Below are 16,343 nucleotides of genomic sequence, written 5' to 3'. Positions count from 1 at the left end.
TCTCTCCTCTTCTGTGGTCCCAGCTGGCTACTAAAACAGGGAAAGCATGATTGGGTGATTGAGCCCAGCTGCCCTGCTAGCATCCCTGGCACTGCCCCCAAACCCACTGCAGCACCTCTCCTCTCCAGCTGAACAGCAGACCACACCCTGCCACATTAAGTTTAAAGGTATTCATTTTCTTCTTCTTCTTCCTTCTCACTTTACGGCTTGCTAACGCCAACAGTTTTCCTCTAGCTCTCCTTATCCCCAGCATCTTTCTCTGTCTCACAGATCTTCTGCATATCTTTCTTCACTACATTCATCTGCTCTGTGGTCTTCCTCTTTTCCTTCTGCCCAGCAACTCCATCTTTAACATCAGTTGTCCAGTATATCCAATATTTGTCTTCCATACATGTCAAAACCATTTCAGCCTGGCCTCTTTAACTTAGTCTCAAAACCACTCAACCTCAGCTACTTGTAGTATACTTGTTTTGAACTCTTGTCCATTCAGGTGATTCTCAGGGAAAATTTTAACATCTTCAATTCTGCCACCTCAATGCTTCCTAGCTACATTTTCCCCTGACACCACTTTTCAGACTCCTTTTTTGGGGCTGCATCTTCTACAATAACATGTAGTCCACCCGTGTGCATATGTTCACCACAGCCTTGTCCATATGCATATCTGTAGAAGACTGCATAAGGAAAACAATCTTCTTGTGAAGTTGTCTTCTTAGGGCACATTGGTACACTTGGAATGCCTGTCTCTGGCATCCCCCATTATACTGAACTTATATTGGCTTTTAGTTTGGAGATGGTACTAAGGTTCATGCCAAATAAATCTTCAACTTAGTTTTGTGAAACACCAGCTTGAATCATATGACCCAGTATGAGCAAGCACTTTGGCAACAGTGGGAAGGAAAAAAGCAAGAGTGTTTATAGAAACAAAAAATTAAATGCAGTGTGGTGTATAAACACATAGTGAGTGAAAAATGTGACTGAAAAAGAAACAATGCATAATGGGAATGCCCCAGCAGATTAGAGCTATTGCAATGTATCTAAGGAGTTATTTAAGGCTACCTGATTCAGCCTTAACTATGCTTTATCAAAAAGCATATAATTACTCCAACAGGGTAACAGGATTTGGTGGAAGCACTGTGATGGTCTGGGGTGACTTCTCCCTTCATTGAAAAACAAAGCTGCAACCAGTGGCCAAATCTCCACAGTCTGGGACCAAACTCTGTCCTCTAACATGACAATTTTTGCCCCTGGAGAGTGGGTTTATCAGAGAGATTTATCAGACTACCTCCAGAATTTGGGAGGAAGAGGATAAAATGGCTTGCCTCCAGTCCTGTCCTTAACCACAATGAACACTTGTGAGATCACCTTGGGTTGCTGTTTGTGCCAGAGTGACCAACACAATCACACTGGCAGACTTGTAACAAATGCTGGTTGAGGAATGGGATGCCATTCCACAGCAGTGTGTGACAAAGCTGGTGACCAGTATGAGGGGGGAGGTGCAAGGCCGATTTATTTATATAGCCCATTTTCATGCACAAGACAACTCAAGGTGCTTTACATAAACATTAAAAGGCATTACATTAAAAACAAAGAACATTAAACAGAAACCATCAACAGAACACACAGTGAGTTATATACGACACAAACAGAGGTCAATGGCAAATACACCATCATCGTAACCATTATCATTGCCACCACAATCACCACCACAACCATCATCAGGACTGCCATCATCATCATCGCCACCACTGTCAGTGTACATATGCATGAAAATATATTCAAAAGAGGAAAAAAAACTCTCTATATTATTTAAAAGTAATAACATAAAAAGGTTTCAAGACCTAATTTAAAGGACTTTTGAGCAGATTTTGAGCAGATTTTAGGTTTTCTGGTAGTTTGATATTAGTTGACCAAATTAGTAGAGTTTAGTTCTGGACCAGAACCTTTCAGCACCTGGGAGCAGTGTGACAAATACACTGGCAGCCACCTTTTAAAATGAAATGTTTGGGGCACAGGAAATCAGTGTAGAGATCTGTGAACTGAAGTAATGTGTTCCCTTTTATTGGTCTTTGTAAGGACACATGCAGCTGTGTTCTGAATTAGTTGCAGTTGTCTTAATGATTGTTTTGAGAGACTTGCAAAATCTCCATTACAGTAGTCAAGCCTACTGAAAACAAATGCATGAACATGCAAGGGTGGCTGTAGCTCAGGTAGAGCTGGTCACCTACTGATCGGAAGGTTGGTGGTTCGATCCCTGGCTCCTCCAGTCTGCGTGTCAAGTATCCTTGGGCAAGATACTAACCCGAACTTGCTCTCTGATGCATCCATCGGAGTATGAATGTTGTTAGAAAGCACTACGTATAGATAAAGTGGGTGTGATTGGGTGAATGAGGCATGTTGTATAGAGCGCTTTGACTACTCTGTGAGAGTAGAAAAGCGCTGTATAAGAATCAGTCCATTTACAATGAACAAAATTCTCTAAATCATGTTGAGCCATCGGTCCCCTTATACTAGATATATTCTTTAGGTGATAAAAGGGTGATTTGTTTATTGCTTTGATATGGCTTAAAATTTAGCTTAGATTCCAAAATAACACCAAGATTTCAGGCTTGATCTGCTAATTTCAGCCTTCTAGCAAGTGAAGGTGGGCATTATACTTTGGGCCCTCATCTGTTTTTATCCATCCATCCATCCATCCATCCATCCATCCAGAACCACATCATCTGCAAAAAGCAGAGATGAGATTCTGAGACCACCCAAATGGAAGCCTTTAGCCGGTTGGCTATGCCTAGAAATTCTGTCCATACAAATTATGAACAGAATTGGTGACAAAGGGCAGCCCTGGCAGTGTCCAACACCCACTGGAAACAAGTCAGAATTATTGCCAGCTATGCGGACCAAGCTCTTGCAATGATTTTATAAAGATTGAATGGCCTGTAGCAATAGGCCAGACACCACATACTCCTGAAGCACCTCCCACAGGACATCCAGAAGGACAAGGTCGAAAGCCTTCTCCAAGTCCACAAAACATATGTAGACTGGTTGGGAAAACTCCCATTGCCCCTTGAGTATCCTCGAGAGGGTAAAGAGCTGATTCAGTGTTCCACGACCAGAATTTTCCAGTCTGTCTAAACATCCACTCTGTCTAATAGGATGTTTTTGTCAACTGAGATCTAGCAGAACTAAAACAGTAAAGTCTGTGTTTAAATTTATAACATTAAAAATTTTGATAAGGGCAGTTTCAAATCCAGTTTAGACATGCTGTCTGAAGTGATTTTAGGGGGAAGCAAGCACTATCCAGGTCCTGGCCATAATGTGTGGAAGCTAACCACTTTTCAAATTCCATCAATTTTTACTTACAAAAAAAATACAATGGAAATTCATTACAGGCTTTAACAGAAAAACAAATTCAGGGGCAACTGTGACAAGGGGGTTTGTCAGACGATCAGCAGTAGCAAATAAAACATGCGTTATTGCTGTTTAGTAATAATGTTAGAGAAAAAAACACTGTCTTGCATTTTTTAAATTCCAAGTTAAAAAGCCTCTCTTCAAAATTTGATAGCGGATATCAAGATTTGTTTCTCCATGGAGAAACTCACTTGAGTCTTTCTTTACTGTTACTTGATGAATGCACTCCAAAACATCTGTAATTCTGAAACTGAACTCATCTACAAGCTTGTTAACTGTTCCAGAACAAAGTGGAGGCAAAGAGGAGATAGTGTGAGAGAATAATTCCCTTGTCATTTCATTAATATATCACTTACTGATTACCTCGATATTTGCGTCTTTGTGCACTGGAGCATTTACATGGAAAAACACATAGGCATGGTCAGAGAGAGCCACAACACTTACTGTGATCTTAGAAATATTAAAACCCCTGGTTTTAACATTACATCCAGTGTACGCCCCTGTGTGTTGGCACTGTAACATGTTGGATCAACTCATAATTGACCAGAATATTACACAAGGGAAATGTCAACATGGATGTTATAATCACCAGTGATTACCAGATAATCAGATTAGGTGCAAATTATGGACAATAATTCAGCAAATTCATCAAAGAATATTGCATTGTATTTAGGTGGCTTATAAAATTTAGAAAAAGAGAATATAGTAACGCTGATTGCAACATTTTGAAAGGAAGTACATTCTCCGTAGTACATATGTTTACACTGGATGGAATTATTGACTAGATTGGTCAGTGGGCCCTCCTTTCTTTCCCTCTCTCTCTCGTGAACAAAACTGTGACTGATTCAATAAGAATGATTGTAATTGTGTCTTTATCTAGCCAAGTCTCCATTAAAAACATAAAATCAAGTTAATGTATGATAATAAAATCATTAATTAACAATGATTTACCTGCCAACTAAATTAAGAGTGTTGCAAGTGTTATGTACCTTCTTACGTCTTTTCCTGTTACTAATCAACATGGGATCTGAATAAGCTACACCCTGGGCCCAGGTGAAGTAGGTTTTAAAGGCTTCCTTGGAAGTGAGGTAGGGACAGGACATTTTAGACGTGAGGGAATGGCAGTAGGGCGGGGAGTTAGTTTAATACGTGCAGTGACCAATCATTCAAAACATTCAAAATTTTGATAAGGGCAGTTTCAGTGCTGTGGCATGAACCTGTGTTACACATGAGTCTTTAAAAGCTCCTAGCAGAAAAACCTCCACAGACATGCACATCTATGCATAGTGTTAATTTTGTATTGGACCATGTAATATTATTTCTAATTAAGATTTCCCTCAAAACTATCTTTGATTTTTTTAGAAATAGGCAATGAAATACGTAAGTTAACCCAGTTAAACGATCTGACAAATCACAACAGTCCAGCACCTAAATCACAGCAGCGATCACTCTGGAGAAACATGGCTTGGCAGGATCAATACCAGGTATCTATACAGCAACAAAATTAAATGTTCTTTGTATTAGGAACGTTAGAAAAGATACAAAATATCAAGTCATACTAAACAAACAAACTGCTACTAAACAAAAAAGCTGTCACCAGCACGATTATTATTATAATGAACTCATTTTTGTTATTACTGGTCGACCACTGGCACTGTGTGTAAAATGTCGAAGATGTACAGCAAGAAGTATGTACCTTTCTAAATACTGTGCATGCTGTTTACTGTCCCACAAAATAAAAGGATGGCCAGGTCATTACTACAGTGAACACAGAGGTAGCATTCGAGCTTAGATTAGCTGGAAACTCAAGTTCTTAATTTAATCTAATGTTATTTAATATTCAGGGCTTGTAAAGAGGATCTACAACATTTGGATAACTGTTACGCTGAATCTTCAGTCTGTGTACATTCCCATAGCTACTGACTGCAGAAACTATGTCATCCTGTCAGCATGCATGTTTATAGTGAGGGAGTTTGCTGGTAATGTAACTGCTGATGCACTTCCAACAGAGCAGCCACACTGATAATAATACTAACAGACAGTTTTTAGAATAAGAATAAAAGTAATGATGATGGCCAGTGGTACCTCTCAGCCTTCTAGTAGACACAGCTATAGCATCAGTTCCTAGGTGACGTCTTTCTCAAATGATTGCATTTAGAAGATTTCCAGAAAAATTGGCCTCTGACCCCCGACCTTGAGGTTGAGGTCACAAACTCGATATTTTTCAATTTGAAATCCTATATCCTATGTAATTGTTTAGACTTACACCACTTACAGCAGATACTGATGCAAGTTTATAATGGCCTGTTAATTTAAGTTTAAAAATGTTCAAACAATCTTAACTCACCTTGTGTTTGATTATCACATCATCATTTGATATCGGTTAACGTTAGCTAACTGGAGCCTACACTTTCCTTTCATGTTGCTCTGTAACCAGCCCAAAAAGTGTAACAAAATGTTACCTATCAAAATATAAAGGATTTACACTTTTTCTTACTGGTATTTTAGCTTTTCAAAGTTTAGAACTCAAGACCGCAGTAAAGTTTTCAAAGCAACAGTGCAGGCACTTTTTCCTGCAGAACTCCTTTCCAAGGGGCATAACTTCCAGAGAAAACAGGACCACTTTCTTTGATTTGAGCATAATTCATTGTAAGAGACTGAACGCCCTTAAACAATATGTGAAAATTGCAAGACTAAACTATGTTTAGATGAGAAATTTAAATTAGTCATGTTGGATATACATATACAAGTTTCTTATATTCAAATTCAACAACTGCCCCATAGCATTTTAGTGTTTTCTGGCTCTATGATGTTAAAATCTCCCAATTCTTTTAATCTTTGGGCTGAAAGAAGGACAATACTCGGTGTATAAATGCTCAATCAACAATCATTTATTTCCATACAATTCAACACTTATGAGCACAAGCCATCATGATGGGGAGACATGCATGAAGAGGGTCACAGCAAGTCTCAAACTGGTGGAGGGTTACTCAGCCTCTTATAGCCTCTAGTGGCCCCCACCTAGTCGTAAAAATCTAACCATTCACATTCTTTCTCTCACACGGCGCCTAAGTTATGACCTCGGCTCCTTGTTTTATCTCCTCCTGATGAGATGGGGCAGAAAATCTCTCTGGTATGTTCTGTTCTCTTCTAATCAGACAAATAAGGCCATGACTCTCTGAAAACGGTATTTCTTATAACTCAGCAGTATAATGCATCATAAAACAATATCATTCATTCACAATAAACCAGCAGTCTAATCTAATACAAATCAGTTTAATAAATCTAATAGTTATCACCTCTTCAGGAGAATAAAGCAAACTAAAACTACATAATAATTTCACAATCATTAATCAGGGGTATAACATGGCATAAGATAATATAATAATTTCACAATGAAAGCAACATGTAAAGAAATTAGGGGGGGCTCACATTAATATGTATTTATATGTATTGCATTTATTAAAATGCTAAAATTGGCCTACCATAATCTTCTACTTATTACAGTATGATTATAATTGGTAGAGGATTATGATAGTTTATGGAGATAGAACCATAATCTACTACAGCTTTACACAGTTTCAAAAGCTATGGAGTCTAACATTCAGCTTGACATTAGACTAGGATAAACGGTGGTTGGCCTTTACAAGTTAAAGGTTTGCTTTGGCAAGGTCATTGGCCGTTTCAGCAGCAAAAAACCGAGAGGTCACTTACCTTCTAACAAAACAATCCAACCCCCTGTTCCAACAAAGGCCTAATCTGTTCAATAACAGCACGCGATTAGCTGCCAAGGTATTCAGTATTTCAGCTTCTTCGCAAGTGGCACGCTGTGACAACCACCGGGGATTAAACAGCTTCATGTTAGGATACTGGACTGCCAGTTTAATCTGACTTGGATTTATGATACACCTCAATCAAGGATAAATAGGATAACAGATTTGTAAGATCTTCTCTGTGCAAAAAACAAACAAAAAAGCACTCTGGTGCTAGTGGGATTTCAATTTTGTTTTCTTTTTCTTTTCCTAGATGACTCAACATGCCAACAGGATCTGTGAAACTGCAAAGCATAAAACATCTAGGACAGGAAAACCACAGCTATGAGGTTTCAGATGAAGGTAATGTGCAATTTTTAATGTAGTGAACTTATAAGAAAACTGAGTTATAGTCAACAATGAAAATGATGTCAAACTTCATTTTATAAAAATTAGTTTCAATGACAGATATAAATAATGTATCTGTTGTCTTACAGAACCAACTGGCTCATATATGTAAGTTTCATGTTTTATTTATTGATCATGAGAAATTTTTAAATATCTGAATTTTCTAAGTAAAATACCTTAATCATTATCAGTCTTAGGCAGCACGGTGGCACGGTGGTTAGCACTGTTGCCGCACAGCAAGAAGGTCCTGAGTTCAATTCCACCATCAGGCCGGGGTCTTTCTGTGTGGAGTTTGCGTGGGTTCCCTCCGGGTACTCCGGCTTCCTCCCACCGTCCAAAGACATGCAGTTTGAGGGGATAGGTTAATTGGATAATCCAAATTGTCACTAGGTGTGAATGTGAGCGTAAATGGTTGTCTGTCCCTGTGTGTTGGCCCTGCGACAGACTGGCGACCTGTCCAGGGTGTACCCCGCTTCTTGCCCTATGACAGCTGGGATAGGCTCCCACGACCCTGGAAAGGATAAGTGGAAGCGGATGGATGGATTGATTATCAGTCTTATTATTTTTTTTTTTCTGGATCAATAATTTAATGCTTTTAAAAACGACTGTATCAGTACAGTTTCTGTTCATTTTGCTCGACACATCACTGTCTTTAGATTCAACTCAATCACTTGAAAGTTTGGTATATCGCAACCTTGTTAATACAAGCTTAAAGGGTTAGAAAAGTACTCTGTTTTACATAATAATCTAATCATCTGATTTTTCTTTAAATGACACTTCTTATGAAGTCTTGATCTTCCTGAATATTTAATAGATCATTTAATTTCAAATTTACTTTAAATGTTAAGCTTAAATATAGAGACAGTTGATAAGCAATCATCAATTGATGACCCATTAAGTATAAAGATATGACTTGTTCATTTCTTGATGAATACATTAAACTCATGAATTCGTCATAAGCCCTGCATGAATGTGTTTCTCAAGTATCTGTTTGTCTAGTTACTAACTGTCCTGTTTTCCATACAGAACAATTACACATTCCAAGAAGGGTGAAAAGTAAGTAGCAAACAGCAGGCTCTGAATACTTTGTCACATTTGAGTAAATAATCAACTCATTGGACTTTTATTTTAAATAGAGCTCAGAAAAATGAAGAGCAACCAGCCATTAGAGTCGGCTTCTTTGAGCTGGTAAAAATGCCTTAACACTGTTTGCAACTTGCCCTCCTTTATCGATTTGGATCCACCTAATCTAGTGTGTGCTTTGTGTTGATGCACCTGCCCAGTTCCGCTTTGCCACGTGCAAAGACATACAGATGATGGTAGTGGGTTGCGTGTGCGCATTGCTGCATGGCTCAGCCCAGCCTCTCATGCTGCTGGTGTTCGGCCTGCTCACTGACACCTTCATTGAGTACGACATCGAGCTACAAGAACTCAGTGATGACCGCAAGGAGTGCGTGAACAACACCATCCAGTGGAAAAAGAACTACACTGCAGCGTACAACCTGTCAGCGCCCGTAAACCAGTCAGACATCGGCCTTCTCAATTCAACTCTCGAGATGTTCGTACCACTGGAGAACAGAACATGTGGGTAAGTGGGTTGTGAGAAATACAATATTTCATTTGTCAAAATGAAATATAGTTCAAGCTGTGACCTCTGCATTGTATTCTCTATGTGTTTTGTAGTCCTCATGTGTGACTTTTGAATAATATGTGTGCTAACTTACAGGCTTCTTGACATTGAATATGAAATGATGATGTTTGCCTTCTATTACGTTGGGATTGGAGCAGCTGTGTTCTTGCTAGGATACCTTCAGGTTAGTCACTGAATGTTTTAATATAAACACACTCGTGTTATAAGTCATCCTTTACTCATTAAAAAAAAAACACCCAGCCAACATGATACTGTTTTTAATGCTTTGACTACATGGAAGTTAGTTCAACCCAAACTTCCCTGCTGCTCTGCACAGAAATCAACTGCACTCTGACTCAGATCAGCTCATCCTTGACCTGCTCAGCCCTGAACCCCCCCACGATTTTCCTTTTAATCAAAATGATATTTTTAATGCTAAATTATGATCCCTGTATGTTACTGTTTTACAAAACCCAGAAAAAACAGTAAAACACAATATATTTTTTTAAGAGTTATTTGTATTGCTGAGCAGAAAAACTAACAGCTCAGTTGTTCTTTTAATTTCCAGTTATTTATTTATTTATTTTTTACCACAACACAGGTAATGATTGATGTAATTTGCAACACAGATTGTGATCTGGATTATGCTGGATCCCAGTACTGTCTTTTCAACACCTACCCACAATATACTTAAAGAAACACCATAAAAAGAAATAGAGAAGACACATTTAGAATGGTCCCAAAGAAATGAAGATGCAAGTTGAAAGCGAACAATGCAATCTTACAAAGCAGGGGTGGGGAAATCCAGGCCTCAAGAGCCTGCAGGTTTTAGATCTCACCCTGGGTCACCACACTTGAATCAAATGATTAGTTCATTACCAGGCCTCTGAAGAACTTCAAGACATGTTGAGGAGGTCATTTAGCCATTTAAATCAGCTGTGTTGGATCAAGGACACATCTAAAACCTGCAGGACACCGGCCCTTGAGGCCTGGAGTTGGACACCCCTGCCCTAGAGTCACAATCAGGAAAATCTGATGAGCCTAGGTCTAATCTATTAACGTCGCTTTCCAATATCTCTCCTTGCTCTGTGCTGCTGTTTCTTTATGCTTATGCTTTTTCGTTGTACATGTACAATGACAGTAAAAGGCTATTCTATTACTGCTATTTTATGTCAATCAGTTTACCACAAGTAACAACCAGGACCTGTGGCATTTTCTGTTTTAGAAGTGGAGGTGTTAGTGGAGGGATGTCTAACCTAACTGCGAAAAGGACATTTGGAACAATACTAGGGAAAGGTGGATTCCTGGAAGGAAATTAAATAAAATTTTAGGCATGACCTACAGAGAAGTTGTAGTGGGAGGCTACATAGCACTGACATTTGAGCAACAGTCTATGGTTTCTAGGTTATTTACAATGGTCAGGCTAACCTGAATCTGAAGATCGCTGTAAGTGATGATAAAACCTATAAACCCGGGGAAAATGAGAGTTTACTAAAAGCCTCATTCTACCTTTTGAAAAGCTGCACAGGATAAAAAGTGAAGGATTTCAAACAGGTCTGGTGCAGGCCTTGAGCAGCTTCTTCTAGTAAAAGGTTTCAGGTCATCTTTGATTTTACTCCAGCAATTAAGAAATAAGATGGCTTGAAAATTCTACTAATGCCTGCTTTATTTCCTTACTTTATTTTTTTTTATAAATGTCACTGCTGATAGGGTAACACTTCTGACACACCAAACAAATGAGAGCAAATGTAAATATTCCAGTCCTTTTTAAATTCAAAATATGCACTTGGTTTCTGCTGAGGAAATATCACATGACTCCGTTGGCCAGTAGAAAATAAAAAGAAATTTTGCACAACATTGCAAAATAACCATCTGGATTATTTTCTCAGCAATGCTCCTCCTGAGCATCAGAAGACTATGTGGAATGTGCATATCTTTTCAAATGCTTAGTGTTAACCTACCTGTTAAGTGATGAGTGCCCTTTCATGTGTTAAGTGCCCCTTTAGCTGTTTCACAGGTGTAATTTGTCTTTTTATAAATCAAAAACGAGGTCAGGAGGAAGAGTGCAGGTCCTGATGACACACTGCTGCCCCGCTTGCTTTTATATTTGCTAATTAACAAAAGTGAACATAACCTCTCTTTAACAACTGACAGATCTCCCTGTGGGTGACTGCTGCTGCCAAGCAGATTCAGCTCATCAGGAAATTGTACTTCAGCAAAGTGATGAGGATGGAGATCGGCTGGTTCGACTGCACCTCCGTCGGGGAGCTCAACACTCGCATGTCAGAGTGAGTAGAACGTGATGATATGGACGACTATGGTTTATCTATATTACAACTGTTATATCTCTATTCTAGTGACATAAACAAGATCAATGATGCCATTGCGGATCAAGTTTCCATATTTGTGCAGCGTTTCACCACCTTTGTGTGTGGTTTTTGCGTTGGCTTTGTGAAAGGATGGAAGTTAACACTTGTCATCATCGCAGCAAGTCCGCTGATTGGTGTCGGAGCGGGTCTTATGGCTCTGGTGAGACTTGTTTGATATTAAGATTTTAGCTTGATTTTATGACTAAACAACTTTTTGACTATTCTTGTTGGGGTTGATTACTTTGACCTCAGGGGGTAAATTGTCAAATTCATTTCTCTTGTCTTGTTGAACAAACCTCTCTTGACTTGTCAAGACTTGATTTAACTTTACATTTCAGCTTCACTTCTCCTCTCCATTAACTTGGCATCACTTTGTTGTAACTAGTTTGTGGCTAAGCTAACTGGGATGGAGCTGCAGGCCTATGCTAAAGCTGGGTCTGTAGCTGACGAGGTCCTGTCCTCCATCAGAACTGTGGCTGCTTTTGGAGGAGAGAAAAAGGAAGTGCAAAGGTGAGGTATACAAGAAAAGTACAGCATGTTTGCGATTTTCTTTGTACTTCTAAGGGTAGCTCAAGTGAACTCTTCTTTTCTTCTAAAGGTACGACAGGAACCTGGTCTCGGCTCAGCGCTGGGGCATCAGAAAGGGTTTGATTATGGGTTTCTTCACTGGCTTTATGTGGCTGGTTATCTTCCTTTGTTATGGTCTGGCCTTCTGGTATGGCTCCTCACTGGTTGTGGACACTAAAGAATACACACCAGGAACACTGCTGCAGGTATCACATATACTATGCCAAAATATGAATTGCAGCCTATAATAACTGGTAAATCCTGCTCATCTAAATTTTTAACCTTTTGACTTTTCTACCCTATTTATTTTGCTTTACACATGTTTATTAGTGCAAGATAAAACAGCAAAGTGGCACTTTAAAATAACCTTTCATCACTCTTGATAAAATCCTGATTTGTTACACTGAAGAGTACTAATATACTGACTTTTATATATTATTTCAGGTGTTCTTTGGGGTTCTGATAGCAGCCATGAATTTGGGGCAAGCCTCTCCGTGTCTGGAGGCATTTGCGTCAGGTCGTGGAGCTGCTACTATAATCTTTGAGACTATAGACAGAGTGAGAAGACTTGACTTGATATCTTTTAAGCATTTCCACAGAAAACCATTGACCTTTTTTTTAACATTGCAACTTTTAAAATAATACCAGGAGCCAGAGATTGACTGCTTATCTGAAGCTGGATATAAGCTCGACAGGGTCAAAGGGGACATTGAATTTCACAATGTCACCTTCCACTACCCATCCAGACCTGAAGTAAAGGTACTTACAGACATCTACACACATATGCATAGTTGAGATGGTTCTGGTTTCAGGATCTTGTGTCCTGTCTTTGCTCAGATCCTGGACCAGCTCAATGTTGTAGTGAAGTCGGGGGAGACCACAGCCTTTGTGGGGCCAAGCGGAGCTGGGAAGAGCACCGCCATTCAACTCATCCAGCGTTTTTATGACCCTAAAGAGGGGATGGTAGGTCTGAAGCTCCAATCGGTCACGCTCATCATTCATCAGACTCTTTCATCAGAGTCTGATGATTACCTGGATACACACCTCCATCCTTTGAAGCTTTATTCTAGCTATTTTTAAAATAACCATCCCCTAAGGCTGATGGAAGTACACGATAATCCGTTTCATTATTCAGCAAATGGATCCTAACAGCCTCATTTTTCACTTTTACTGGAATTACAGGCCCATACACCCCACACTGTCTTATTTCTTTAAGCTTCTTGAGTAGAAAATAGCCTGTTATTGCCCGATGAAGGGCATCCATAAGACTAACAACCCTATGATTTGAAACTAGGATTGTTGCAAAGAAAGGAAGAAACAAGGAAATGCATTATAGCAGCAAAGTGCTTTAATAACATCATCCATCAATTTTAGCACAAGCACCTGCTCTCTGTGGCCTCCATCTCAGGTGACCCTGGATGGTCATGACATCAGAGGGCTGAACATCCAGTGGCTGCGTTCTCTGATCGGCATAGTGGAGCAGGAGCCTGTGCTGTTTGCCACGACCATTGCAGAAAACATACGCTACGGTCGCCCCGGTGTCTCTGACAAGGACATCATCACTGCTGCAAAGGAGGCCAACGCGTACAACTTCATCATGGACCTGCCACAGGTGCAGATGAGCAATAGGCTTTTAAGATTTATAGGTGATCACAACGTTTAAGCACTGGCTGACAACTTTTTTCATTCCTTGATAGAAATTTGACACCTTGGTCGGGGAGGGTGGAGGCCAGATGAGCGGCGGGCAGAAACAGAGGATTGCTATAGCTCGAGCGCTGGTCAGGAACCCTCGTATCCTGCTGCTGGACATGGCTACCTCGGCTCTTGATAACGAGAGTGAAGCTGTAGTTCAAGAAGCTTTGGATAAAGTATGTCTGGCTCATCTATGACTAAATTAGATATTTAATATTGAAAGGTTGAAAATATTTAAGACTTCTTAAAAATGGCTGCCACCGTCACTACAAGGGCCAAATACTGACAAAACTAAAATTTTCAGCCTCTGTTTTGGGAATAAAGAACAAATGCTCAAATATAAGTAAATATTTAAGTAATTTGAATTTCCTCACAGGTACGGCTGGGCCGCACAACTATCTCTATTGCTCATCGTCTCTCCACCATAAAGAATGCTGATGTGATTGTGGGCTTTGAGCATGGCCGGGCCGTAGAGAGGGGAAAACACAATGAACTTCTGGAGAGGAAGGGTGTCTACTTCACTCTTGTCACCCTGCAGAGCCAAGGAGACAAAGCTCTGAATGAAAAGGCTCGGCAAAGTAGGTCCAGCCCTTTGGGAATGACGAAATCCGCTCTGCTTCAATCTAAATTTTTTGAAAGACTTATGCATGTAGAAATTACAAGAATCTAGTGAATGTGACCATCTCCTTCTATTGGATTTCTTATTTCTTAGTGGCCGACCATGAAGACGAGCCCGAGAGACTAAAGCTATCTAGAGCAGGCAGTTACCGTGACAGTTTGAGGTATTACACAAACTCATTCCCAATCACTCCTTCTCTTCATCACATTTGCTCATTTTCTTGCTTGAGTTTTTATCCATTTTCTTGGGCCTGACTGTGCATCTAAATAGGATTATTATAGTAGTCATTTTGTAGCTGAAATTGACTTTTGTCAGTGTATAAACTGGCACCTTAATTTGCTTAATTACCCTTTTGCATTTAATCTGACATTTGGAACATTTAGCTGACACTATCATCCAGCCACTATACAACAGGTACAACAGTAGAAGAGGCTAGAGGTACTCTGTCACCCCAATACAAGCATCCATTAATGAGTGCCACAATAGCAGCACCGCTGACAAACTCGAGTACCTACAATATTGAGTAACCTACAATGTGCGTTACTCTTTTTTTTTCTGTAATTAACTAATTAATTCTTTGCAGAGCCTCCATCCGCCAGCGGTCCAGGTCCCAGTTGTCAAACCTGATCCCAGAAGCCTCTGTTCCAACTGGAGACATTTCTATATCCCAACCAGATAACTACAAGGTGTGCATGTGTGGGTGTGTATATGTATGAAGAGTTTGCCAACAAACAGCCAACAAAAGTTATAAACCAGTGGAGTGTAAAACTACTTGTTTGTATTAGTAGTTTTTTCAATCCATGCTTAAACCTTATATTATTATAATGCTCCTGCGTAATATAACTTTATATGTTTATGCTCAGAATGCATTCCTAGAAGAGGACGATGAACTTGTGGAACCTGCTCCAGTCGCCAGGATCCTAAAGTACAACGCACCTGAGTGGCCATATATGCTTTTTGGATCCATTGGGGCTGCAGTAAATGGAGGGGTCAACCCCGTCTACTCTCTGCTGTTCAGTCAAATCCTGGCGGTGAGGTTCAAGTGTCATGTTTTGAATCTGAAAGCTGCTATATGCAGAATGTAGGCATTAAGTTTTGGACCAAACCAGATGTACAAATCAAACGAGGGGCAAAAGCAACAGTCAACATATGGTCGCACCAGAAGCTGAAAATGCAGTGTTCCCTTCATATTGTTCAGTATACAGTTTAGGTCAGGAAAGCATTTATGTCAACCTCATATAATTCACTCAATAATATTGTGAATTTCTAGCACTGACATTTTCCACAGGAAGAACGGAACAGTGGCAAAATGTCTGCACAATCACCAAGCAAGCAGTTAGATGTATTTCAGTTAAATCTATTATTGCCAAACTGAGTCCTTCATCTCTTATGGTTTGGAGGTGCACTAGTACTACTGGAAAGGCATCACCATTGCTGAAAGACATATAGAGCAATGTATGCTCCCATGCACCAAATAAAATGACCTGCAACTAAGTGCATAATTACACTGTAATTAAATTGAACTTCAGTGCATTTAAAAAAAAACCCAGTGTAATTCTATTTACATACAAATAACGTTAGGTACAATAGAATGTGTGTGTGTGTGTGTGTGTGTGTGTGTGTGGGGGGGTGATTATAATGTATGTCAGTTTAAGTGGTGCATAAATATTTTTAGTACTGCACAGATAATTTTAAATACTTTTGCATAATTTTATTATTTCCTGGTAATTTGGTGTAAAAAAGAATGATTTCCCATCTTACATCGTAAGTATGCTGTACTTTTCAATGCGCCGTTCATGTTATGGAGTAACTCTGGTGACCAATACATTATCTGTGTAAATGATATGTTAGCTGGCTAGTATAATGGAATGGCTTTTATATAGCATTTTCCTAGTCTTACT

The 16,343-nt window shown here is 39.6% G+C and overlaps 1 protein-coding gene across 3 annotated transcripts in view; it reads left to right on the top strand.

Moving 5' to 3' along the window:
• The first annotated feature begins 27 nt into the window (after positions 1–27).
• The window catches only part of abcb11b (ATP-binding cassette, sub-family B (MDR/TAP), member 11b), a 29,939-nt gene continuing 13,623 nt past the window's right edge, over positions 28–16,343 (top strand). The window contains exons 1-20 of one of the 3 annotated variants that reach the window (XM_019352153.2): positions 28–167; positions 7,432–7,520; positions 7,655–7,673; positions 8,592–8,621; positions 8,702–8,753; positions 8,849–9,153; positions 9,292–9,379; positions 11,350–11,483; positions 11,553–11,724; positions 11,950–12,074; positions 12,163–12,337; positions 12,576–12,689; positions 12,780–12,890; positions 12,969–13,094; positions 13,540–13,743; positions 13,829–13,999; positions 14,200–14,401; positions 14,536–14,605; positions 15,026–15,128; positions 15,306–15,473. In XM_019352153.2, the coding sequence (XP_019207698.1) occupies positions 7,442–7,520; positions 7,655–7,673; positions 8,592–8,621; positions 8,702–8,753; positions 8,849–9,153; positions 9,292–9,379; positions 11,350–11,483; positions 11,553–11,724; positions 11,950–12,074; positions 12,163–12,337; positions 12,576–12,689; positions 12,780–12,890; positions 12,969–13,094; positions 13,540–13,743; positions 13,829–13,999; positions 14,200–14,401; positions 14,536–14,605; positions 15,026–15,128; positions 15,306–15,473 (2,448 nt within the window). In that variant the 5' untranslated portion in view covers positions 28–167; positions 7,432–7,441. Of the gene's footprint in view, positions 168–7,187; positions 7,346–7,431; positions 7,521–7,654; positions 7,674–8,591; positions 8,622–8,701; positions 8,754–8,848; positions 9,154–9,291; positions 9,380–11,349; positions 11,484–11,552; positions 11,725–11,949; positions 12,075–12,162; positions 12,338–12,575; positions 12,690–12,779; positions 12,891–12,968; positions 13,095–13,505; positions 13,744–13,828; positions 14,000–14,199; positions 14,402–14,535; positions 14,606–15,025; positions 15,129–15,305; positions 15,474–16,343 lie in introns of those variants that run through there. The other 2 variants (XM_005449933.3, XM_013268972.3) reach the window with 2 other exon arrangements.

This window comes from Oreochromis niloticus, linkage group LG23, assembly GCF_001858045.2.
Source record: "Oreochromis niloticus isolate F11D_XX linkage group LG23, O_niloticus_UMD_NMBU, whole genome shotgun sequence".
Taxonomy (NCBI): domain Eukaryota; kingdom Metazoa; phylum Chordata; class Actinopteri; order Cichliformes; family Cichlidae; genus Oreochromis; species Oreochromis niloticus.
The sequence above is the reverse complement of the archived record's forward strand: the minus strand, read 5'-3'. Positions and strand labels throughout refer to the sequence as shown.